This window comes from Oenanthe melanoleuca, chromosome Z (genome assembly GCF_029582105.1).
Source record: "Oenanthe melanoleuca isolate GR-GAL-2019-014 chromosome Z, OMel1.0, whole genome shotgun sequence".
Classification (NCBI taxonomy): Eukaryota; Metazoa; Chordata; class Aves; order Passeriformes; family Muscicapidae; genus Oenanthe; species Oenanthe melanoleuca.
Genome location: NC_079362.1, coordinates 48,920,036 through 48,946,179, shown reverse-complemented (window position 1 = coordinate 48,946,179; position 26,144 = coordinate 48,920,036). Strand labels below are relative to the sequence as shown.

At 33.4% G+C, this 26,144-nt stretch overlaps 1 protein-coding gene across 6 annotated transcripts in view; it reads left to right on the top strand.

Annotated features, from left to right (window-relative positions):
- The window catches only part of KDM4C (lysine demethylase 4C), a 253,994-nt gene that overhangs the window by 23,877 nt on the left and 203,973 nt on the right, over positions 1-26,144 (top strand). For 5 of the 6 annotated variants that reach the window (XM_056513735.1, XM_056513737.1, XM_056513736.1 and 2 more), the window contains 3 exons: positions 6,507-6,700; positions 14,617-14,666; positions 22,824-22,927. In XM_056513735.1, the coding sequence (XP_056369710.1) occupies positions 6,507-6,700; positions 14,617-14,666; positions 22,824-22,927 (348 nt within the window). The remainder of the gene's footprint in view (positions 1-6,506; positions 6,701-14,616; positions 14,667-22,823; positions 22,928-26,144) is intronic. The other variant, XR_008842543.1, reaches the window with a different exon arrangement.

Below are 26,144 nucleotides of genomic sequence, written 5' to 3'. Positions count from 1 at the left end.
CACTGAAAATTGCAGTGACTGGGGAAGAAAACAATAAAAGGTATAATAAAGAAACCTTGATGCCTAGAGTAAAATGGGTATCATTTAAAAACAAATAACAAAGGAGAAACATTAGTGAAAGGAGTTGACATTAAGGAATGGGAACAGACTGAGCAATGTGACAGCCAGATGCTGGTGTACAGCCCACTTGGTGTATAGAGAAAAGAAGGAATATGCTTTGGTACCAAAGTGTTGGTGAGAAAGTTATGATCCACTGTTCAAAATGATGTCTCTCAGAATAATTTTGCTGCAGTTTATTTCTGGCCAGCAGATGGTGTACTTGCACAACTAATATTTTTCATGTTCTAGTGCTTGAAGATAATATTAAGAAGGATGTTTTTGATTTTTGAAATTGGAGTTTGTTTTCATGTCTCCATTCCATTTCCTTCAGGATTGTGATTATTTGGGGAAAGGAGATGAATAGAAATTGCTGACATTTTGGGCAGCATTCAGGAGAAAGTGTATGGTGGAATTAATTTGTCATGGTAGCCTATTTGCAAGAAACAAATGCTTACTTTTTACAAAATACATATAATAGAAAACAGTGTGTTACAGATGTTACACTTGAGGTAAATATCTGACAGAATTCCGGATAAAAAACTACTAGGAACCTAAGGAAAATGTGATACATACATGTGGGCTGTCAAAATTAGTGAGAAATACTGCTGTGCTTTGTATATCAGTTTAGCAGTTTACCAGTTACATTTTCTTTTCCACTTAGTAACAAAGCATGATGGAGCCTTAATTTTTGCTATTTAGATAACTTAAGAAACGTTGTTATTTGTGGAATCCAGCATCCATCTTGTTGGCATTGTACCAGAGAGATTATAGATTTTGTAGTATTTGCTATTTTAGACCACAGGGTGATAGGTTCTGAAGGGTTTGGAAGATGGGGCAAAATTTTCTGAAGACTGTATTGCATGAAACAGAAAAAGACCACACAAAACAAATTAAAAAACGCAGTGAAAGCAAAGAAATAAAGAAACTAAGCTGTAAGTACATGCTTTGAAGTGTAACAACTACCATCAATGGTTCAAGTTTACCCTTGTAATATCTGGATTATTCCAGAATCTGTTTAAAATATCTTTATGGTTATTTCATGGCTTTGAACTCAGATAAGGAAATAATCTATGAAAACAAGTGTTTGTGCACACTGTAGAGCTTTATAGAAAATAAATTATATATAGTTTAAGGTTTGCTGGAAATATTATTCTGTATTATTTGCATTTTAATTGCTGTTATATTTAATGGTGTAGGTGACTAGAAAAGGCATGATCCCAATGTGGACTGATCTAGCTTCTGATGAGGGGGTGAATCTTCCTGGTTTCAAAAAATGTTCTGTAGAAAAGTGACCAATTTTAATTTTATAAGGAGTCATTATGCATGTCTGACTTCAGTGCTGACAATGGCATCTGCTTTTCTGCAGAGAAAAGCCAAGTTTGGAAGAGGCATGAATAAATACGGTTTTCTGTCTCTCTTACCAGTCTCCTCAGCTGCAGTCTGAAAGACAAACTTTACTTTCATTTTTCTCCTCCCAGTTTTATTTCTTCCAATAAGACAATTCCTAATGCTTACCTGGTCCCATGTATAAGGTGTGGGGAGCATACATGATGTATGAGTGCACCCTCAGTCAGTTTGCAGAGGATTCCAAGGTGGGTGGGATGTTGCTCTGCTGGCAGGTGGGAAGACTTCAGGGGGATCTGTACAGGATGGATCTGTGGGCTAAGGACAAGTGCAAGAGGCTCAAGAAGGCCAAGGACTTTGCCCTAACTTTGAATCACAGCAACACCCCAAGCAGTGCCACAGGTTCAGGCAGAGTTGCTGGAAAGCAACTCCAGAATTGCTGGAAAGCTGCCCATAGGAAAAGGACCTGAGGGTGCTGGTGACAACAGCTAAATGTGAGCCAGCAGTGCCCAGGTGACAACCTGGCCTTTCCAGCAATAGTGTGGCCAGCAGGACCAGGGCAGGGATTGTTTTAGGCTACACCTTGAATGCTATGTCCAGTTTAGGCCTCAGAATTTGAGAAGAATGTTGAGATGCTGGAGCATGTCCAGAGAAGGGCAATGGAGCTCGTGAAGCATCTGGAGTAGAACTCCTGTAAGCTGAGGGAGCTGGGGTTGTTTAACCTGGAGGAGAAAAGGCTCAGAGTGGACCTTATCACTCTCTACAGCTGCTTGAAAGGAGGTTGTAGACCGGTGGGCTTTGGTCTTTTTTCCGAGGCAAGCAGCAACAGGACTAAAGTAAACTGCCTCAAGTTGTGTCAGTATGGAGGTTCACTTTGGATTTTAGGAAATGCTTTTTTGTGGAAAGGAAGTTGTACTGCTCACTGGGACAGGCTTGACCAGGGAAGTAGCTGTGTCACCAACCCTGAGCATAAAGACCTGTAGCTATGGTGCTTGGTTTAGCCTTAGCAGAGCCAATTAATGATGCTTTTCTATGATCTTGAAGGTCTTTTCCAACGTAAATTATTCTATTCCGTCTATTCTGTAATGTCCTTTTTCTGTGATCTACTCATAGTTGAGATCGATGTGAGCAGTAATTTAGGTTCTAGTGTGATTTTCAAATAATCAACTTACCCATCCTTCACAAGCGTGCTTAAAAAGCAATTACTATATCCTTAGAAGTGATGAGAAGTAAAAACAATCTAATGAGGGAGATTGTTTGTGTTTTCTAATCTGTGCGTATATGGTTTAGAGAGTTTGTCCATAGCATTTTTCTTCCTCTGTTTCAGTGACTTTTTAAGACGCAGTAAAAGCCTGTCAGTGGCTTTATTGTATTCATTGATGTGAGTGAATGGTTATGTGGAGAGAGGAGTGGGTTACCAAGCACAAATTTTTCCTCTAATGTTTGTCTTGTCCCTTTCCACTTTGTCTCTTAATTAGATTTTGTACTCTTCTTTAATTTTTGAGTTGTTACAGTCAGTCATAAGGGCCCTTCAGTCTTAGTTGTGCAACTGATGTCTTGTTTGCTGGTTAATATTGAAATGAAGCTGTGGGATAATCAAAGGAAAAATAAAACACTGAAAAAGGATTGTGTGTTATAATGTGTACATACAGAAATCATGTTCATGACAGTATTGACTGGTTTAAGTAAAGTGAAAAAACTACCATCAAGTCACTTTTGTAAGCACTTCTAAAAAATTAAAAAAAAAAAAAAATTATTGCCCGTGAAGCCTATTTTATTCTTATTTGCCAAGAGGTTGGAGCTTTCAGCTGTGAACTTCACTTTTCACCAATCTGCTGAGATAAACATTATTATTTGGGCCTTTGGGAAAACAGTGGGTCCTTCCAAAATGTGCAGGTGTTCAGATGAGAAATGCTTGTCAGGTGTCCCACTTTGTCTTCGCATTGCATTAAAAGCAAGATGTAAAGGCTGTTAAGAGTAATAAAAACTCTTGTTAGTAATTTACAGTAAGTTTGAATCATCTTGAAAATGAATGAAGGTTGGAATAGTGGTCCTCTATATAAACTACTATGTATCTTACAATATTTTTCTAAGGAAATACAAGGTAAGTGAAATGTGCATAGCAATGACCGTAATTTGTAAGGTGTTTCAAGCTTGTCTGTTATCTTATAGAAGGAAAACCACTGAAAAGTAAAATTTTTCTAGGTATGGGATTGTGTGGTACAGTTGTCAGTGATGGCAGATATTCTTTAAAGAATTTACCATCACAAATGTGGATAAATTAGAAATAGTATCTTGACATATTCCTTCAAAATTATTATAATATTCTGACAGTGTTGTGATATATTCTGAGGAGAATAAATATTTTCTATTTTCCTAATATTGAATAGATTATAATGTCTAAATGTACTTGTATTTGTAAGAAACTACCAGATATATGTCATGGTCAAGTAATATATGCTGTTCTAACAATCATTATTAAATACATAACCTGCAAATATAGACTTAAAATTTGAGAAGTATGGGTATGTATTGACCTATTAAAATGCACTTTTACAGCTGAGATCCTTTTAGTGTGCATTGCAATTGCTATGTCTAAAACCAGCTATACAACTATTGTAAAAATAATAAATATTTGACTTTAAAATCGTATAAGCATTTTACTTAATGTTTTGGAGTATTAAAAAAAGATCTCTGAGGTAAAGTAACATCTTTAATAATAATTTTAATAATTACTTGTAGAAGACTGGCCATAGATCTGAAATTGATTTATTGTTTTAAGTCTAAGGTATGTAGGAGGATTTGAAATGAATCTGTGATTTTAGTAGTTTTAGCAGTTTCAGTGAGCATTGCCTATTGAGCTAAGAATACTTGTCCTAAACAATCTTTAGTAAAAGGAAGTAACTCATCTATCTCGAGTGTAGAAGTTGAGGATTGTTTATTTGGTATGTTTTGTATTTTGAAGAGAGTTATTTGTTCTAGGATTGATCTCCATGATAGGAATTGCTTTTGTTTGAGAACAAATCACTGGCAATTTGCTTGGTGACTAGTTGTGATACAACTTAACAGAGTGTGTAGAGATGAGATGTGTTGTTAAAAAAAGTAATATTCTCTTAGCTATTACTTAATTCTTAGTAGAAGACTAAGATTTCAGGATGTTAGGGTTGCTAGACCCTTACATGGATGACAGGTTGAGATGGGATATGAATAATGGGTAAAAAAGCCCATGGAATACTGTTAAATAGAAACATAACCCATCTTCTGTCTGAAGAAATCTAGTGCAAATTGCTGCAGTACTTGCACTGTTTGGCCACTGACAGAGTAACAGATTACAGCTGTTTGTTTTCTTTTAATCCGGTATATTTATCTGTGGTTGAATTATTAGTTAGCTGTATAAATCTGTTTCTCCAAATGAACTGCACAATTTGTATAAAGAGATAAATTTCATGTGATTTAAAAAATTAAGTTTTGTGAATTAATTTGAGGACTTATTACCTAAAAATTATTGCTTCAGATTTTTTATTTTACAGTTGTGTTAACTTGCTGCTGCCACTTTTTATAATTGAAAGGTGCAGATTTTACCAGCATCTACTCTTTTGAGTTCAGATTTTTTTTTCCCTTTTACTATGATATAAATTTTATTTTTTTTACTTTTAAATTTCAAGTGCCTTTATGTTTCACAAATACATTTGTGCATTCTGTTGTGCATTTCATTTTGAAAGAAGAAAAAATGTCTGAAATGAAATACATAAATACATTCTAAAAACATAATTTATTAATTTGTTAAATTCCAAATAACTTAGTATTTCTTAATAAGTTAAATAGTCAAAGCAGGCAGTTAGGAGTTCTTGTTCAATGAGAAGTCTGAACGTTATACAGACCTTACCTTCTTATCTATCAATTCTACCTGCTTCATAAATAACATGCTTGACATAAAAATCTCCAAAAACAAATGAAAACTGAGAGTATTAAATTTTCATTACGTCTTGATTTAACATGTATTCCTACTACTCCAGCTGACCAGCTATTAAATATCATACTTAGTCTTAATGAACTGCTCAGGACTGCAGTCTGCCATCAATTTGTTCCCCAGTGAGATTACCAAAACTGTAGTTCAGTAATGGGTGTTGGGCAGAGCAATTCATGGTTAGGAGTGTGCTTAGAGGCTGTTCCCAATAAAACTTGTCTGAATTGAGTTTTTAATAGTTTTGATTATATTTCTTGGTTTTCTGACTGCTTGAGCACCAGCTAATGTCTTCCCTGGAGGTGCTGATAATTGCTGTTATAATGAAGTCTAATTTTTTCACTTCAATTTTTTAGCTTTGATCTTGGTTATACTGTGTCTTACATTCTGTATTACCTGAAATTAGAATTGCAGTTTGCAGTTGAATCTGAAGTGCAACAAAAAATACATGTATTGCTTTCTGAATGACTTTTAATATACAAATTTTATGGGCAATAACATAGGGAAACAGCTTAAATCCCCTGAAATCAATAGATTCCTTCTGTGGTATATTTTTTATGTAGTACATCATAGTGATTAGAAATACAATACATCTGAAGTGAAGTAATCATTTTAGTTTTTATACTTTCCGGAGACATGGTAAATTTATACATGTAAAATAATTTTAAACCATTTTTTCATGCTATTTGGTATTACTTTGTAAGTAGTAAAAAAACATAGGTCCTGTGAAACTTAGTGGCTTCCAGCTGTCAACTCATTGAAGGTTTTGTCTGCAGCTATTATTTCTACTTTTTGTGTACCTTTTTGTATGTAGTATGGTGTATGGTGTTTCAATCCACGTTAGATTTGATAGGAAATTGTAAACCAGATAGAAACTTGTTATGTTCTCTGCTCTGAACATCTTAGACTTTTAGCAATCTAATACTTATTAAGGTCGAGAATTTTTTTTCAGCTGTCTTCTAAAGAAGTGCTTGCAAATATGTATGAACAGACTATCTTTTGAAGGGCTATATGAAGTGTCTATCTTTTGATTGGGTCTGTTACTAAAATTGCATTGCTTTATAAGCTTAGTAATGTTTTTATTATGTGTCTTTTTCAGGGTATTGAGGAATGGAATATTGCCCATCTTAATACGATATTGGATGTTGTAGGAGAAGAGTGTGGAATTTCTATCGAGGGTGTAAATACACCATATCTTTATTTTGGCATGTGGAAAACAACGTTTGCGTGGCACACTGAAGATATGGATCTCTACAGTATTAATTACCTCCATTTTGGGGAGCCAAAGTCATGGCAAGTTAATTTTTTTTTTGTTTTAAGATGATTTTTGTTTATTTCAGCTGGCTAAACTAAACAGATGGGCTATGATTCACAATCGTAAACTACTAAAAACCTAAGAGTAATTCGATAAGCGGTTTTTTTAAGCTGAGAATGCTATGAAATAACACTGATGTATTATTTTATTTTGGAGGGAAAGACGTATAAGTACATAAGACTTATTTGAGTTCAACAGAAAAGTATTTGAAAGATAAAATATGAGAAGCTTAATGTGTTGGGAACCCCAAGACTATTTGAGGAACTTCTGAAAGAGCTCTTTGAAATCTTTGAAGTTTCTTTGGTTCTGTTGCCTTTTGGGACTACCTACCATATTTTGGATTTTGTACAAAATCTATTTGTACAATAAAAGTAAATTGCTTTTTTGAATCAGAGTCATATTCTGTACTGCTAACTCAGCTGGACCATTAGGAGGTAAGATTCAGAGCTAAAGGTACTTCCTGCATGTGAAACTTCTGCTGTCCTTTTTCCATAATCTTAGATTTTTGTTTGAACAGCCTTAATAAACAAGTTGGTTTAATACATTGTAATATATTTGTATCCCAAGTATATAAGAAAAATAGTTTCCTTTTGTTCATAAAATCTTTTTTTTTTTTAGTATACCTCTGAAGAGAGTGTAAAATCATTAGAAAAGTATGTAAAAGATAAGTTATGCATAGTTAAATTCTGGCAGTTTTTAGTCATCCAAACTTGGACAGAAAATGTGTAGCTTGTAATTCCATGAAACATCACCTTTTTTTTATACCTGTACAAAATTCAAATACCTATCATGTATTTGTACTGTGATTGTGGTAAATTGATGCTTGCTCTTAGATACTTGCTTTACTTGTTTGACTGCTTTGCTTATATAATGGAGCTCTTTAGTTAAGGCACAGGTGAACACCACCTATTGTAGTAAAGCCAGGTCCATGTTTGAAATTGATAAATTAGGTACATAGGTATGTGAGATTGCTTCTTTCATAGAATTAAACATACAGAAAATCTTGTTAGCCTTTTAAAAAATGTATGTAAAGGTAGGTGATTCCAGAATGTTCCAAGATGATAGGACAGTTGTAAGTAATACGATAATTGCACGAAGTTGTTTTTTATTCTTAGGAATTTAAAAAGTGCTGTTTGAAGAAAAATTCAGTGCATATTGTGAAATTCCAAAGAGTAGAGAAGCTAGGAAATATTCTTTAAGTATTTTTGAAGGAGGCCATGAGTTGATAACAGGATAAATACTTTTCTATTTTACTGATACTTGTTTATGCTTCTAATGAACAAAATCTTTAAACACTGACCACTTCATATTTTGAAGGAATAGTGGTGGATGCAAATTAATTTTCTATACCACATTGGCTCATATTTTTAAGAAATGCAAGATTATAAAAAAGTTGAATGAAAGACAGCTAAAGAGTTCTATGATGTTACTCATGTGGCTTTTACTGGAAGAATGCTGCAATAATTTATGCAAAGTTCATTTATCAGTAAAATGTGCTGTGTTAATGGGATATTAGTATAGTATTTTCTTCAAGCAAGTGGAACATCAGTCTTACGATACAGGTACTAAAGATCTTGTCTGTCCTTTTATTCAGCTGATTTGACAAAATCAGTTGAATAAAACTGATTACAGAGTCTTTAGTGGAACCAAAAAACTTGACAAACACAATAATACATGTTCTTGGATTTTACTGGTTGAATATGTGGTTCTTCAGACAGATGCATTGGTCTTTTGGAGAACTAACATTCTCTGTTAAATTTCTCTGAGTTGTGAATGGACAGCCATTTCCATCTGAGGGCTACAATTAGAACTTGGGGATAGCAGCTGAGTCTAACTGCTGTGCTAGTCTTTGCAGAATTTGAAGCATTCAGCAGTGTTTAGGTGTAGGTAGGTTAACCTGAATTGCTTCTTGCACTTTGCACTTTCACTTCGAGAGTTGTGCAGAGAAGTCTATATTTCTGTGTAATGTATACTGATTCCTTCATTGACTGCATCATATGGAACATGGGGGAAAAGTGTGTCTGATAACATAAGAAATCAGGATTACAGCACTTCAGATGTTTATGTATATGGTTGTGTAACACATAGTATAGGTAATGTAATATATACATTAGTTTTACAGATTTTTCTTTACCTTGCAAAAATATGCTAAAGAGAAAATATTTTGAAGGAGAAGAAGGAAATTAAACTTAAAAGCCCTGAGATAAAATAATACAAGGGCAGAAGAATTGGGGTATGGTGGGGAAAGATTTGCTGGAAAGAGACTTAAAATTACTTGCTATTAGGCAAGAATTCTTACTGCAGTTTTTGCTTTGCATTCTGAGGGGAAAGGTACCTTGAAGATGGTACCTCATTTTACATATCACTTTATTAGAAAAACTCTTCTTAGCAAGACAAACCATTTGTGTGATTGATAGTGTGGCTTATTAATTCAGTTATCTCTTGATATTGATCTATTTCTTATGGTATTTATAACTTGTTACTAATATTAAAAATTTCTTCATGCTGGCATTTTTAAAAAATATTTTCTTCTGTTCTAGTTATTGTTTCAGGAGAACAGACCTTAAAATAATTTATTACTGTTTTGTGTAATAATTTGAGAAATTTTGTCATGTTAAGCCATTAACGTGCTCTTGAAAATTAATGCTTAGCACAGACCAGATTTTTGTTACTAGTAGAAATACTATACTATTACTATATGTACTATATCCTTGGGCAAAATATGGATAATACTTCAATTTACATTATAAGTCTATAAATTAAAAAAAAATCTGAATAAGACATTAATATTTTTTGAAAATTATTCTGGGTTTATTAAGTATCTAAAAGCAGGGCTTAGTCTTTGTTCTGATTACCTGACTCATAAACAACAGTAGTGTTGAATTTTTTAAGTGTTGAGACGATATAAATCTTATTGAAGAAGAATTATAATGAATATTAGGAAGTATTTCTTAAGCAGGCAGAAAGGAATTATTTTCATGGCACTGTGGGTATTTCAAATATAATAATAATAGGACAATTTTTTTTTCTATTTTATTTTAAAGAAGAACAAATGTGTAGAGAACATATTATTTTACTTTAGAAAGCAGTATTTTAAAATTCTGTGCTCATTTTGTTCAATTTTTATATCTGATGGTGAAGCCCTGAATTCTTTATGCACGAAGAACTAGATTTTTTACTTTCCCTTGAAAGGGGCACAGTGAAAACTTGCAGTATGATATGAACAATAATTTACACATCAGTTTATACATTTTCTGTGACATTCCATCTGGTCTTTGCTTCCTAGCTTTTCTGAAGACTGAAAATGACAAGAGACAATACATTAGGTTAAAAAACTCTCCTGTTTAGTAATGTCTTTCATAAATCACAAAATGCCTTGCTGGTTGGTCAGTCATGAAGTAAACAGGAATAAATACTACAGAAGGAGGAGATGGTTCCATCTTTGTGACCATATCAAGAAAAAAAGACCAGATTGTTAAAGAGAGAATGCTTAGACAGCCAATATTAGATGGATTAGGAGGGTGAGACTGAACCTGACAGTTTATTTAGGTTGTAAGAGGAAATAAATCTATTGTGACAATCAAAATAAAGCTGGGATTTAGGTTCAGGAATTCTCTTCATTATTCCAATGGATATAGGATGGCAAGAAATCTGATCTCTAGGTTGCCTAAAATTTATACTGTGAGCAACATTATTGTTACCTCTTGATTGCTGTGACTAGAATCTGTTTTTATGGATTTGCCAGTGTAGAATGTGTACTGACACCTTTTGAACTTGCTTAATTAGGTGCAAAAACCACAAAGTTACGCAGCAGGAGTTGTGGAAGTCTTTGAAACATTTCATGTGAAGGCTTTCAGACTTCAAATCCCAATAGCAGGGGAAATAGTTATGGGGTTATGAGTATGATGGGATAAAAATAAATGGCATTCTGATACAATTTTTAGACAAAATTATAGACAAAAAAGACAAAAGTAAAAGCATACTCAGACTGATGCTAATGTATGATTTAAGAACAAATATGGTAATAAGATAAATGGATTTAGAGTGGTTCATCTAGGTCCTTACAGGGCCTTCTGAGGAAGGATTAATAGAACTTTCAGTGTGGTCAGCAGCTGACAAAAGCAAGTCAAAATCTGGCCAGGTGGTGCAGAGTTCAGCAGAAGTGGATGAGTCTTGGTACCATTGCAAAAGTTGTATATGCTACTGATTGTATGGATATGTTTCCTGCTTAGGTTCTATGCCTAGGAAACAAAACAGACACAAGGAAGTTCAAACCTGTGTGGCAGCGTTGGGAATAAAAGTATAAAGCTTCTACGAGGATTAGTCTTACTGAAAACGGTCATAAAAATTAGAAATATTATGAGTCACAGAGTTGACTATAATCAAATAGGGATTCTGTAATCAAAGAGGTATCTTTAATCAAATAGTGTAGTGGTTTGTCAGCACCTCAGATGGATCTGAGTTTCATTGCTAGTTTCAATGTTCTTCACAAAGTGGAAGAACTTTGCTCAGGGATTTGAAGAAAAGAGGAAGTTTTATTTGTTTTGTTTTTCCCTTGTGGAAGAGGGTTTTGTTTCTGAAAATATTTAGATTGAATAAGAACATATTTAGGTGGCAACAGACTTTAAAATTTCCCATCTCAAAACAAAAAATGTGTTAACTTCCTAAATGAAGTTTATGAAGTTTAAATCTGCTTATATTTTAAAAAGGTATGTGTCAGGTTTATGTATAATGACTATGAACTACCTAAATAGATAATAGAATAAATCAGTTGCTGATAAAAGGTCACAAGATTCTGAGCTCAGTGCCTGGAGTTAGATAGCACTAGTTTGATGTTACATGAATGTTGCAAGTTGTCTGTTGCCAATTACAAAACCAATAAATATGATTAATTTTTTTAAAAAAATGGATGATGTTTACTTATAGCAATATTTTATGGATTTGCTGCTTTTTAATTTTAAAAATACCAATCTGCAGTAAAAATCATCAGCTATTTTTACCTTGTCTATATATTACATGGGGTTTAGAGAAGTAGTTTGGTTAAAAATTTAGCATCACACTAAATTTGCTTGCAATTGATGCTGTTAACTATTATCTGTGCATACACTTGACTTTGGAAGAATTCCATTTCTGGTCACTGACATGAGAATGATTTGGTGGATAGAAGAGGCTGCTTGTTGGATTATTGTCTTGGTTGGCTGCGTAGTTTTTGCACAGTAAAGCAACAGTTCGTTGTTTCCGATAAACTGAGAAACTGTGTAGAAGCATTAATCTTGAAAACATATAAATTACAAGTTAATGACATAAATTTAATATTTATTACTTATTTGTAATTTTCTTGTTGCCAGGACCCTTGATTTGCTGAAATAAGACATATTTCGGAAGATGTTTTTGAACAATACTAGATAAATATATGTACCATATTTTTTCTGTCCTTGTGGTATGACTATCAGTGAATGATGACTCTTCATACTTTACCGAGTATGTCTTTGTGAACTAATAAAATTAAGATCTAGTTAACATCATAATTTCTCTTTTTTGTCTTAACTTTTGGTCTTTTATTTGCTTGTTATCCAAGAAACACTCTTTTTGCCTCTTAGTGATTTACCATTACATTTACTTTGGAGGTGGCTGGACTTGACCTTATTATATGAGAAGTCAAACAAATATTAGTGGCTGTTTGATAATGTGGCTAAAAGGAAGATGGACATAAGGTGAAGATATTTTTCTAAGAGCTTTTAACTGTTCAAATTCTCATGTAAGCTAGCCATTGAGATTAAGAGTGAATACTTTTTTTCTCTGACTAGGTAGTTTGAATTTGGGAGCTTTTTGTTTAATGTAGAGTTGACCAAGAATCCAGCAAGATTCATGTCATTTACTATGAAAGGCAGGTGCACATGTGCTAATCTCTGTTTTCTGATAAATTGTGTTAAGAATCAAGCCTGAACTGTTCTCAAGTTACTTTGAGATTCCTAGTGTGTACAAAGAGTTGTCTGTCTGTATTCCTTTGTCCTTGTCTTAGCTGTGAGGAACAAGCAATTGCAACAGAGAGAAGTAGTATAGGGCTAAATAGCATATGTTAGCATCCAACGTAAGTGAAGACTATGATGCGAAACAACAACTTGCATATAATGTATTGTATTGCTTTGTAATTTTAGATTAGCTAAATAGGTAGTTGTAGTCCAGTTAAATCATGCACTGTCTTTCCAAAAGACTCATTTAACTTGTGTACTTTTGTAATATTGACATGTTTGTGTGTGCAAATGGAAGCATGTGGCTCCGTATTATTAGTAAATTAAATAACATACTTTTGAAGGAGTAACATTTTAGGAGGAGCACCAGTTCAATTAGAGTCAAAGCAAAGTACAGTATCTAGTTTTGAGGTTTTTTGTTAAACATAAACAGTATCGGTTCATGTTCTGCTTTATGGAGTTGTGTATTTAAAGACATACAGTACAGTATATAATGCTGTACATAGCATTTTTCTCCAATGAAGTGTGAAGGGTGACAAATATAGTTTAGATTGGTATGGATACACTGGTACATATGTAATATGCAGTGAAAAACAGTCACTTTGGAAGACTTTGGAAGTACAAATGGAGATGAACAAAGTGCATTTCTGTGAGACAGCAAAATACTGATTAAATCTGCAAACACTGAGCATAGTAAGCTGAAAGTCTCTGTTTAATACCATTTTTAGTGGGTTGTGTTTTGCTTACAGAGCACTGACTTCTGTAGTGGTCTTCCTTCTGTGCAGGTGTTTCAGTTGTAATAGAGTAGAACTGCAAAATTTCAATGTGTGTGCAAATAACTTGAGGTAGGTGGATGTTTATTGCTAGTTTTTCTGAGTGAGTTTTCAATGCTGATGAATGAAGTGTGTTCATAGTGTAGTAAAAGGCTCTGTGTTTACTTAGTCTAAGAATGTGGATTTGGACTAACTTGTACAGCTGAATATACACTTTCTTCTTTTCTGAACCATATTTCTTTAATAGAGAAGAATCAAACCAGTGTTATTGCAACATTAAATTGAAACAAAGGCCTATTATATCACATATTAAAGCAGTTAAAGTCAATTATAAATCCTTTTTATGTTAAATCAAATTAAAACATCCAGTAAGCCCATGAAGTGCAGTAAATATGTTAATAATGAAGAGAAGCAGAAATGAAACAGCTTTTCAATAGTTTTCTATTATTTTGGCTGCAGTAAACATTAAAAATGATGTTATTCTGTATTTTTGTTGAATTGTTGCCGTTAACATGAGGAATTTTTTAAAAAAATAGATTATTGTAAGAATAGTGGGTTTATAAGATATGTACAATTCAGTAAATTAAAGAAAGTCTATTTTTAAAATAATTTTAAACTCTAGTTATAAGGATTCTGCAAGGCAAGTAATGCTTTTATTCCACAGCTATTGCTATAGAAAATAATAGCTATTTTTAATACTAGTATTTTTCTGTTGAACCCTTATGTCTTGTGAAGCATACTAAAATTCAAAGAAATTAAACTTACATAAATTAGACTTAATTTACATTTTCTCATTTAATTTGGAAAAATACATTTTTTTTTTTTTTTTTTAATTGTGGTGATGTGATAATATCAAGTATTGTTAATGTACTTGACTTTAAATAGTAAATATAAATTTTGGAACTACATAATATAATGTTTAAACTAGAAATAAGCAAGGTTTTTTTCTCAAACCCCTGGACCCCAAAACCCAATGTCTGTATTTTTTCCTTAGATGCTGGTATATTTTTTTTCTGTGTACCTTTTTAGTCTTTAATCTTTATGGCTTCTGTATTCTTAGGTATTTATCATACATTAATGATGACTTTTAGTCATTATGTAGTAATTATGTCTTTAAATATTTAATCCTTTTCTTTATGTGAATTTTAGGTATGCTATTCCTCCAGAGCATGGGAAACGGCTTGAAAGACTAGCTCAAGGTAGGATTTCCAATATTTTGTCATGTATGATGTTTGAAGGACAGCCCTTAAGGAAAGTGAGAAACATTATTCTTGACTCACCTACTGTTTTATTACTTCATGTTGTGTAACTTTTATGTGTCTACAGTATTATTGCCCTGAGGAATTCTTAAGAATTGAAGTGTTTTTTTTTTTTTTTTTTTTTTTTTTTTTTTTTTTTGGTTTTTTTTTTGTTTTGTTTTGTTTTGTTTTGTTTTGTTTGGTTTTTTTTTTTGTTTGTTTGTTTTGTTTTTTGTTTTTGTTTGTTTGTTTGGTTTTTTTTGTTTCTCTTAGAACTTTATGTTGTACTGGCATTTTAAGCTTGGAGAAACTTAGGAAAATGAGGATTAGTATTTTGTTGTTTTTAGATTTTCGTTGCTATTATCTTTGTCTCCTCTGTGCCCTTGCTCTTTCTTGTCCTGGCTTCTTTTCATCAGCAACTTCTTGAATCTTCTTACCCAAATTTGATACAGAGATAGAAATATTGAAGACAGATGAGTCTCCAGAAGTTTCGTCAAAGTTCATGGTTGAGTAGAGGGTAGAGTTCTGTTTAGTATTTCTGTGAAGGAGTAAGCAGACAAAGTGTAGAAGCACTAAGTTAGGAGCTTGCTGTCTATTGAGCAGGTGTAAAAATCCACTTTAGGTGAAGCATGTACTGGCTTTTGCCATTTAGAGGTGGCAGAAATGTTTGGGAAAAGGAAAAGAGATATGGTTGTAAGGCTGCAGTCTAAAGGATAAAAATTGCTAGTCTCTAGAAAGATTCTCACTCAGTAATTTTTTTTCTTTTCAGTAACACTGCATCTATATTTTTGTTTCTGAATTTAAAGTGCAAATTATGAACATGGGAATAATTAGAGATATTTCTTGGCCTAGCAGCCATGTTTTATAGCTTGCTAATAACTATTAAAGGAATTATGGAATGGAGTGCTTAATGAAATGGAATTAGAGGAAAGGAATGCTATTGAAACTCCATAATTAGATCTTGTGTATCGGTACAAAATTCAGAAAATTTGTGTATATTTTATTTTCGTATCAGTTTTTTTTCCTTAGCATATGGGTGCATGATTCTTTTTCTGAGCTATTATAAAACAGTTAAAGATGTGAATGTAAAGACTTGTGAACTTCCACGCTTAAAAGCATGTCTTAGGAAAACAGATTTCTACCTGAATAATTAAGTTTCCTATTCCTAAATTTTGTCATAGTTTCATTTGAAAAAGTTGTCACTCATCTTCTCTGCTTTCCAGTGTCTTTTCACAAGGACTCTATATACTTTGTTTGATTTTCACTGGTAAACAAATATGTGTTTGTAGGCTGGGCAATGGACGCTGATTTAGGATGATTCAATAATTTAGTTTCACAATAAATGATAAAAGAGTAAAAAAATTAGAGATTTGGAAAAGTTTCAGAGAGGGACGTGAGGACTGTTGAAAAAATTGCCTTTTTATTTTCATAATTGCTAGTAAACTCTAACGTTCCAATGAGAAGGAGTGTAAATAAAGGGAAGGGGGTATAGTAAAGACTTGTGATGACTGTCATCGGCAAGGTGACCAAAAAGTTATTGTACATTGAGTCTTCCAGTATATGTAGAGACTCCAAATGAAGTGTCTTGTCAGGTTCAAAGTATGTCTAAGGAAATGGTTCATTTTACAGTATGCATTCCTTACTCTCCTTGGTGGATTCTAAAATTTTCATGGATTCTGAGGGAGATTGGAGCACAGTGGCACAGAAATATGTTAGAGTAGAATAGGAACTTCCCTGGCTTTGGAAGTCTTGGAGCTGCAACTATTTGCTACTAGATTAGACAGAGGAAGCCAACTTTTCATGTTCTCTACATACAATTCTAACATTTGATGGGAGCCAGATCTCTGGGAAGATAGACTTTGCACGTGGCTTTTTTGGCTGTTCTGGCATTTATTGTAGATTACATGTTGCTTGATAACAGCTGTGCAGTGTTCTAAAACCATTCAAGTTTAAATGTGCTGTAGTGAGTATGCATCGAATTTTTCTTTGTTTTCAGATTGAGAGAAAAAATGGGCTGTTGAAGCAACACTTGTTCACTCCTTTCTAAAAATGGAGTGGTATTGAGGCATGGCATTATTTGTTGTAGACAGAAAAGCTCCTCCTTTGCTTGAAATACTTAATTTCTGTAGACACTGGAGTAATCAATCCAAATTCAGGAAGTAGGTAACTTTTGGAGATACATGTTTTGCTACATGAAAAAAGAAAGTGTTGTGTTAGAAAACTGGCCTGAAGGTGCTCAGCCCTCTTCTTGCTGATGGGGTCCTAATACAGTAATAGAAATGGGACATTAAGTGTTGGAGAAATGGAAATCTCCAAGGCCACTGTTTTTCAGAAGCCAGTAGGCTGTACTGGGGGAACAGTGTCTTGATGTCTGACTGCTTGTCAGAATTGGACACATCTGCTCAGAAGTAAATTGTCCACTGCTGCTTTTAATTTTATTTTAGTATAAGTTACAAAGTGAATGGAAAACTTCCTTGAATCATATTTATGATCACAACTTATTTATTTTTATTTCAGTACTATGTTTTGAATAGCAAATAGCAAATAAAGCATAGAATCAGATACTGAACAGAGATGATAAAATTTCAAGTAGTGTTTATTCCATTACATTTACTGAATGAAACTGGATTTCTGTATGAAGACTAGATACTCATATGGAGATTATTATTGTAGCAGCAATATAAGATAGATGAGTTAGGAAATGTTGAAGAGTGTTGTCTGTGAAACTAAATTGTTAGTATTTGATTTTAATGTACTCTGGGATGTTTTTCTGTGAGCAGATTGTTTCCATAATGTTTTTGGTCCAGCTAATAGCTGATAATGGAATGTAGAAGATCCTACAATGATGAACAATAAAAATAATGGACTTTTTTTTAACTGACAATTACCATTTCTTATTATTTCCATGCTATGATCTACTTTGCAACTGGTGCCTTCTAAAATACAGCCTGTTTCACATAAGGTATCTTACAAAGATGAAAGTATAAAGTAAGCTGCACAGCTGCAAGTCATATGAAAGAGAACATTAATAAAACATAGCATAAATGAGACCTTTGTACTTAGTACCATGTTTAGTGAAAATATTTTTGCATGAGTGCGACATTTGAAGGAAAAAGAAAGTAGTTTATTTGGGAAGGTTAGCTCTGATGACCAAACGCGTACTGAATTAATTGAATGTTCCTAAATAATTAAAATAATAAAACAATACATTAAAAGTGACTTATTGTCTAAGTCAAGGCAGCAGTTGATACATAAAATTAAAGGAAGGTTAGAATATTTTCCATTATCTTGTCTGCACATCACAATTACAACACATGCCTTTTGTGCATGAATGCATTCATTTTTGCTTTCTATTGAAATCTTGATTGACTGTGGTGCCTACAAATGCTTTGTCTGAAAGACATTAGACTTGCATCTAATAAAGACAACAGTTTGATTTTGCCCTTCAGCTGCTTTCTCATTTATGTAAATTTTTCCCCAATTTTATGTAGACATAAATGTAATAAAAATCTCAAGTGAGCTATTAACTGCAATTTTTATACGTGTTGTTATGTTAATCTGTAGTACCATGGTATTCTTAAAGGATTTTTTGTTTCACAAAATGCGTTAGAAAATAAAGAGAATAGAGGCAGAGTGGCAAATGAGAAATGGCAGATTGAAGGATTTTGGAGATCTTTTAACAGATCGTTTGAGTGCAGAAACTGTTTTAGAAAGGATATGACATCTATCTGTGATGTTCAATTATGTTAAAGAAGAAACTAAAGTAAAATTTAATATATTGTAAGTATGTATGGTTGTAGTACAAAGCTTTGTATGGTGTATAGTATTAATTACTTCATTTTTTACAGAAGTCATTACCTGTTATGTGTGAAAGCAATTAAAATAATTGTTGAAATGAGACATGGAGTAGAACTTGAACAACTTCTGAGGATCTTGAATCTTAATCTTTAGCAGTTTAAGAATTGAACTTTTTCGCAAAAGAGGAATTAGTCAAGTTAGAAGAGTCTTATTTACGAGATAAGAAACTTAAGGCTTGAACATGTTCATCTGGGCATACTTACAGTTGTATTTCACACCACTTGAAAGCCTCTTCGCAGCTTTTGTATTCTGCTTTGTACAGCATAGGAATTGCCATTGTTCCTTTGTGGTGGTTGTTGTCATACAATCTTACCCTCCTAATTTCTTTCATGTTCAACACACAAAGCTAAATCAAATTAGTTCGTATCATGGCAAAATAACCTAAATAAATTATATGAAGTTTGTATTTATACTTACCAAAGTAAAATCTAAAAAGATAATTACTAAAAAACTTAGTACTTCTTAATCTCTGCCATTGTTTTGATAGTACTTATCTGTGAATTATGATTAATATTTTGTATAAGTCCTTTAAATGAAGGTCTACATACATAAAAAATAATCATAACTTTCAGCTTAATTATGTAATTTGATTTTTTTAAACTTTAATTAACATTAAACTACATTAAAGATATTTGCAATTTAGGGTGCTGTTTCTTATTTTGTGAGTTTTATGATTGTATATTTTTTAAAATTTTAAATTATATTAATGAGAAATGCAGCACCTTTAAATTTCAAGTGAAGTCTTGAGTAAGAAAGTGTTGAAAACTGCAGGATGTCTAGCTTCATGCATTGCACTGATCAGGATTTGATTTCAAAGTTCCCTAAGAATATGATTTTTACGTAGATGTCATTAAATAATGACTTTGTTAGTGACCAGATTACGATTTCCTTGATGCTTCAAGGTAAAATATAGCAAACCAACGTATTCAGTCCAATGGATTTGTAGAATTTTTTTGAATTTTGAAAGAATACTTTTGGGAATAGTATTGTAAATTGTGCATATATGATTTTAGCTGGACAATGGGATTGAAAACATTGTGGGCACATTCTTAGTAGCATAGAAGAGCATTCCATGTGTCTTGAAAATGCTAATCAACCAGGGAGTGGAACCCAATGCACTTCATTTAGCCTGAGTGATAGGTATCATATTGATGTGGCCATCTGATATGGGCTGCGTGTGATATATTGGAAAGACACTCTCAGGGTGCGAAGGAAAAATGAGACTGCCAGGTAGCAACTGTCCCTCAGTAATTTAGAGATTTGCAGTTTTTAAAACTCCTTCCACGGCTAGGAATCTACTGAGTGCCCACTGCTTCTACCTTTACCCAAAGATGAGAAGGCTTTGACTTCTATCTAGCATATATTTGGATCATAAAACCTTGAATTCTGTGGTAAGATCATGATAAGGTTAAAATAGCATTGTCAGAGGATGTGTCTTCCCCACGGTGATATTGCTGTTACTAAAGCTGTTCGATTTTGTTTGTAAAAATAGCATTGGTAAGATTGAACATTTTGGGCTATGTTATCCATTAGAGTATGTATATAGGGTCTTGTAAGGGCATGTTTTTAGTTGTTAATGCAGTCTGAGGCCTATGCTTTCATATCCTTTTTGCTGTCACTGCTTGGGCTAACTAAATAAGAGTTTAAAAAAGCCTAGAGGAACCTTGAGTTTAGTAGATAAATATCATTCTGCTATAGTTGTTTGTACCCAGACATTTCAGACATTAAGTATTGAATCACATGCTTACCATGTAGACTGTTCTAATTCTGCTCTAGATGTTAAAAAGTGATGGTGTTTCTGTAAATCATGGATTGGAGAACTTTTGATTTGATTGTCTTCTTCTCATGGACATAAATCAGTGAGCAACTTTATCCAGTTTTACTCTGAGCTCTGAATATTTCTTATTGTCTTCTATGAAGTAATTGTTATGAATTCTTATTTTGTTTATTTGCAATAGTTTCCAAGGAGATGAATAGGGTATAGGTCTGCCATGTCTTGAAACCATCCAAGAGATGGGTTGGATGTGAATTCCTACAAAATACTTGGTCTTGCAGAACTGATTTAGAGTCAGTGGATTAGTGTTAATGGATCAAATTAAAATTTCATGTACTCTTTAAAAAGCATGAATGTGTTACAGAATTTGAATAGTAGTTACATTCTAGATAGATTTCAGTATTTTTTCTTTTGGATATGGGATTTCACTAAACATACAGGATTATATGGTAATCCTTTTAATCTGTAATTTTAACATCAGTTTGGTATTTCAGAATGACTCTTAATGTTGTGAGCATATTTTGAATTGGCCTGCATTTACTGTTTTTGTAGGAGTCTTGTAATATTTCTAATGCAAAGTCCTTTATTTGGTATTTTTTACATCTGTTAGGCAGTTCTTCCACAGGGATTTTATTTTTTGGAAGAAAGGCTTGTGTTACCTTACATTTGGTCTGGCAGACAAAAGATCTTCTCATAAAGAGAGTCTTGTAATGAGGAAATACTACCTTGCTTTCTTTCCTCGTTCATTGAAGAGGAGTTTCTTTGAGAAAATGAGGTGAATGAGATGGAAAAATTTGTATGCGCAAGTGCAGACTTTGGCAAGTCAAAAGGTATTTTGTAACGGTACAGAATGTGTAGGCTGCGCTTTGATGTCACTGTGAGGCTCTGTAACCACAGCAGATGTTCTCCTGTAAATCTCTACTAGTGGATTTTGAGCAGGTTGTATTCTGCTACTCTATTGCTTGCAACTTCCTTGGAATTCGGCAACAAGCCTGCCTTCTGGCTGGACTTGTCACAGCTATGTCTGATCTCTTGGAGCTGGAGTAGTATAACTAAAGTTTTGGATGTCTGCCCATCGTTTGCTTTTTATCATCTTGTGTTGAGCTAATTAAGCATATTGCAGTAATGTAATTTGGTACAAAATTTGTTTTCTTAAGGAAAATTCAGTTAAACTCTTTCTGCTTTTAGCAATTAAGCTTTTAGCTACTTTTCATATCAGCTTTTCCCTCAAGTCTCAACTATAATTTTCAGTCACGTTTTCCACAGTAATTTTCTGTATATTTCTGTTATTACACTGCTCAGAACTGAGATTTCTTGATGCTTAAAAACTGTAGATTCTAAGTTTTGATTGCTTTAGTTTATGTTACAGGCATTAATTGTGAAAAAATAGTGGAATTTTTTTTGCTGGAGTCCACTTAGTGTGGGGTAGTTTCTTTTAACTGTCTTTTAGTCACTGAAGCCACATAGATGTAACTGTACCTATCAAACAGCACTTTTTTGAAACTTAAAACATTATTTGTAATTCAAAGAGAGAGTAAAGCATTCTATGCTTGTTGCTGCTGAGAAAAAAATTAAGAATGATGACTTTGAAAAAACTATGATCTCAGCGCAGCTTAGCAGGCTTCCTAGTACATTGATTAGCACAAGTCTATGTTACACCTTTGCTGTTTAAGTGCTGTGTAACCTAATTTCTGAGAAATCAGAAAAATTCTATTCTCCCAATACCTGGTGAGTGTGCTAGATTGAATGTTCAGGGAATATAACAACTATAATAGAATAACTTCTAGATTGTTCAGAAGTTTTAGGGTGGTTAATGGGCATAATATATAAGACTCATGGGAGTGAAGAAATTTAATCTAGCATTAGAGAGAAAGCTATATATTATGGAAAATTGTAGTTCAGCTTTTTTTTCACAAGGCATTTAAAAAATTTAGATAGTTGATTGACAATGATTTTTTAAAAAAATAATTGAGTAAGCATTTTTTTCTAAGAATTAGACTGCTTCTGTGAGTAATGAATTACCATTTATGTGATACGAATACAACAGGTTGTACAAAGTTAGGAAGTTGTTATTTGTCTACTGTATAGATGGTTTGTAAGTGCGAGGTAAAGGTAGTCTTCATGGAATCTTTCTGAAGTTATTTACTGCAATTGATTTTTGTGTGTACAGAATGACCATTAACATGAGAAAAGCTTCCAGCAACAATATATTTTTCTAAAGGGTAAGCAGGTATTCTTAAATGTACAGGTCCACATTTATTCTAAATTATTTCACTTCTTAACAAACCAAGGAAGACCCTGTAGCCCCTCCCCCTGAAAAGCAGTTGAAAAACTTTGGTGCATGATTTTTGTGAAATCTCTCAGAACCTAGGAATGACATGATAAAAAATTCTAAAGCAAGTTTAAACAGTATTAAGTACTTAAAAATATTACAAAGATTTGCTTTCATGAAAAGATGTACAGTTTTGCTTTTCTTGCCTTATTAGGGTTCTTTCCAAGCAGTTCCCAAGGATGTGATGCTTTTCTTCGCCACAAGATGACTCTGATTTCTCCCTCAATATTGAAAAAGTATGGAATTCCTTTTGACAAGGTATATTAATCTTTCCTTTTAAACTCTGCTTTCATTAATTGAACTAGATTGTGTTTAGTATAAATATTGTTATAGTAAAAGTGAAGCCTTTTTTTTTTTTTTAGGTAGTGGCTGCATGAAAATATGTGTTAAAACTTCCATTAGTTTTAGCAGGGACTTTTCTGGCATTAAACACTTTTAGCCATTACAACATTTCTGTGATTTTTTTCTAAGACATTATCAAAATTTCTTATTTTTAATTTATTTCCATGGTAGCTTGGATGTGATTTTCTGTTGACTGAAATACTTCTTAACTCACTCTGTTAAGTTGTATGCCTAATATTTTAACACAAAGTATTTAATTTCTTTTTGTGTTTATGTTGCTTTTCTAATGCAATTAAATATAACTTTATCATTATACGGATACAAAAGGTTTAAGGTGGAATAAAGCCAAAATAACTGTTACTTAATTTAAAATACATTTTAAAAGCTGTGACAGAATAGAACAAGAGTGAATGATTATTTTTGACTGTAAGGTAGTAGCAGAATAAACATTTGATAAGAACATTATACAAACAAGCTGAGAAGAATACCTGTCTTTCTTCTTTGTGAATTAATTTAATACATAGGTGCTTTTAAAGACCTTTGAAGTCTTGCTTTCTATGAGATTTTCTGTATTAATCATTTTCCACTTTCAACTTCAGGTGCCAGCTAATAAAGTATTTTCAATTCATTGCTTTTTTTTAAAAGTGGACTTATTCTATACATTTAGTAAACTATAAATTTCTAAATTTTGGAGTTCTGTGAAGCTTCTTAGGAGCCTAGACCTTGATTCAGAAGGTCCCCTGCCTGAATATCTGTTTATCTTAACACTGAATTTTCAAAAGGCTTTTGATCATTAAAGGGCTATGATTCCTGGTTTCCCATTGCACAGATTGTTTTAAGTTGTCCAGAAGAACTAGGCAATATTCACTTTTTTCTCAGTTTATTCCCACTGCAATATGGTCGTGTAAACTATCCTTGCCACACACCTTGCTTAGTGTTATGTTTTCTATTTTTGTGTATGTGCTATTTATTTATTGATAAAATGTGGGCATATGTGTACAGATTCTGCTTAACGTGTTCTCTGGCCTAAAATATAGGATAATGCAGTGCTTCCTGTCTGGTTTAGTTGATGTTTTTCCAAGAGTATTAAAAAAAAACTAAAAAAAAAAAAAAAAAAAGAAAAGAGTGAAAATTTTGCCCATCTGGAAGCTAAACACCAGACAGGTGCTTGGTCACTTCCCCTTGGTGAGATGGGGTGAGAACTGGAAGGATAAAAGCTAGAAAACTCCTAGTTTGAGACAGAGACAGTTTAATAGGGAAAGGGAAAGCTGTGCACACAAGCCAAGCAAAACGAGGAGTTAATTCATTGCTTTCCATGGGCAGGTTAAGGTTCAGACATTCCCAGGAAAGCAAAGCCCTGTCATGCATAACGGTGACTTGGCAGGACAAATGTCACCACTCCATGTACTGAGCAGGATGCCATGGGTTTCGCTGTCCTGGCAGTGTTCCCTCCCAGCTTCTTGTGCACACCCATGCTTCTCACTGATGGAATGATGTGGGGAGCAGAAGAGGCCTTGATCCTATGTAAGACATGCCCAGCAAGAACCAGGACACCTCTATGTTGTCAGTTCTCTTGGCAACATTGGTGGGATGAAGACAGATGTGTTTTATGCCTTTTGGAACATCTCATCACTTTTCATGCTTAAGTCAACCTATGGGTAAAATTGAGGAAACGTAGGCATTTAGAATGATACTGTCTGCCTTGGAAAGCAAGGTTCTTTGAATAAATTACTCATAAAATAAGTAGTTTGTTTTCTGAATGATTTATTATCATATGGAAATGCAGTTGCTGAGTTCAGTTTTTGTAATATATAGGTAAATATACTGATTCCTTTCATAGTCTTGTGCTTTATCATGAAGTGTCAGGTGAAACTTTCCAAGCTGGATGGTTTTATAACCGGATTTATAGTTTTGGATTTACAGAACATTACTCTGAACAGTATAATTTTCAGTGGTTGGTGTTTAAAGTAGCATATTGCAGAATATTGCATACTTATTTTCAGTATGGCACATTTGAGGTAGGGTAATGGAGTATCTTGATCTTTGTATTTTGGTGTCTGGATTATTTGTGTATTCTAATTTAGAGGATAATAATCCTCTAAAAAGAGGGGGAGGTGTGGGGGGGAAAGTACTACAAACAGTTAAATATTTAAGTTTGGTTCTATCACCTAGTCTTTGGAGGAAGCAGACTGTACCCAAGTGTAATTGTAATTAATGGGATTCAGTGAGAAAGTGAATAGAGAAAACCAGGCTGTGATCTCTCATGGCTCAAAGTGATAGGAGTGGAAATGTGCTGAATGCTGATAAGTCAGCCTACGCCTACCAGGTGGCAGCTGAACTGCTGCTTGTTGCAATAGAACACCTGCTAAACTGTCAGCGGTGGGAGGGTGTATTGAGATAAATTTTGGAATCGTTAGCGTTGAGAATAATCTTTCTTAAACATTCCCACAGCGATTGTTGAAGTGCTGCAGTAGCAGTTACAATATATGCAACTATATGTGCATTTGCATGTGCGTACTAGCTATGAATCCACAAAAAATTTAACTATGCAAAATGTAACATCAGTTTTTTTTTTTTCTCTGGCCTTGTTGGCTATTTTGCTTGTTTTTTCTCTTTCCTTTAATGCAATCAGGAATAAACCTCTTTGTAGTGCTAACTCTGTGTGTTCTTGAACTGGGCAAAAAAAGCACAAAAGGAATTTATAAAACAATAAAATATCAATTTTGAAGGAGATTGTAAAAGCAGAGATTGAATGTATCTATACCAGTAGAAAGCTCAGATTTAGGACATGACATTAAAAGGGAAAATGTTTTAAGTTTTAAGTTTTAATTTTGATGTCTGTTTAAAATTTAACTCTTGCTTTTTGTGATTTTAAATCATAAGAGTATGCCCCTGAAAAGAGTCATATTTGTCCTTCCAGTTTTTCTTAGTGTATTGATTATGCAAAGCATTGCCATACACTGAAAGCAACCTATTTAGACTCTGAGAAGTCTCTTCATTTTCCTGTAGTCAACAAATGTGTGTGTTGAATAGTCATCAGTCACTGCTCAGATTATTTGCTTCATTTAAATGGATCTGTTTGCATTTTAGTGGGTCTGTTTTCTGATGTGTGTTTCACGTAACGTATGTATGA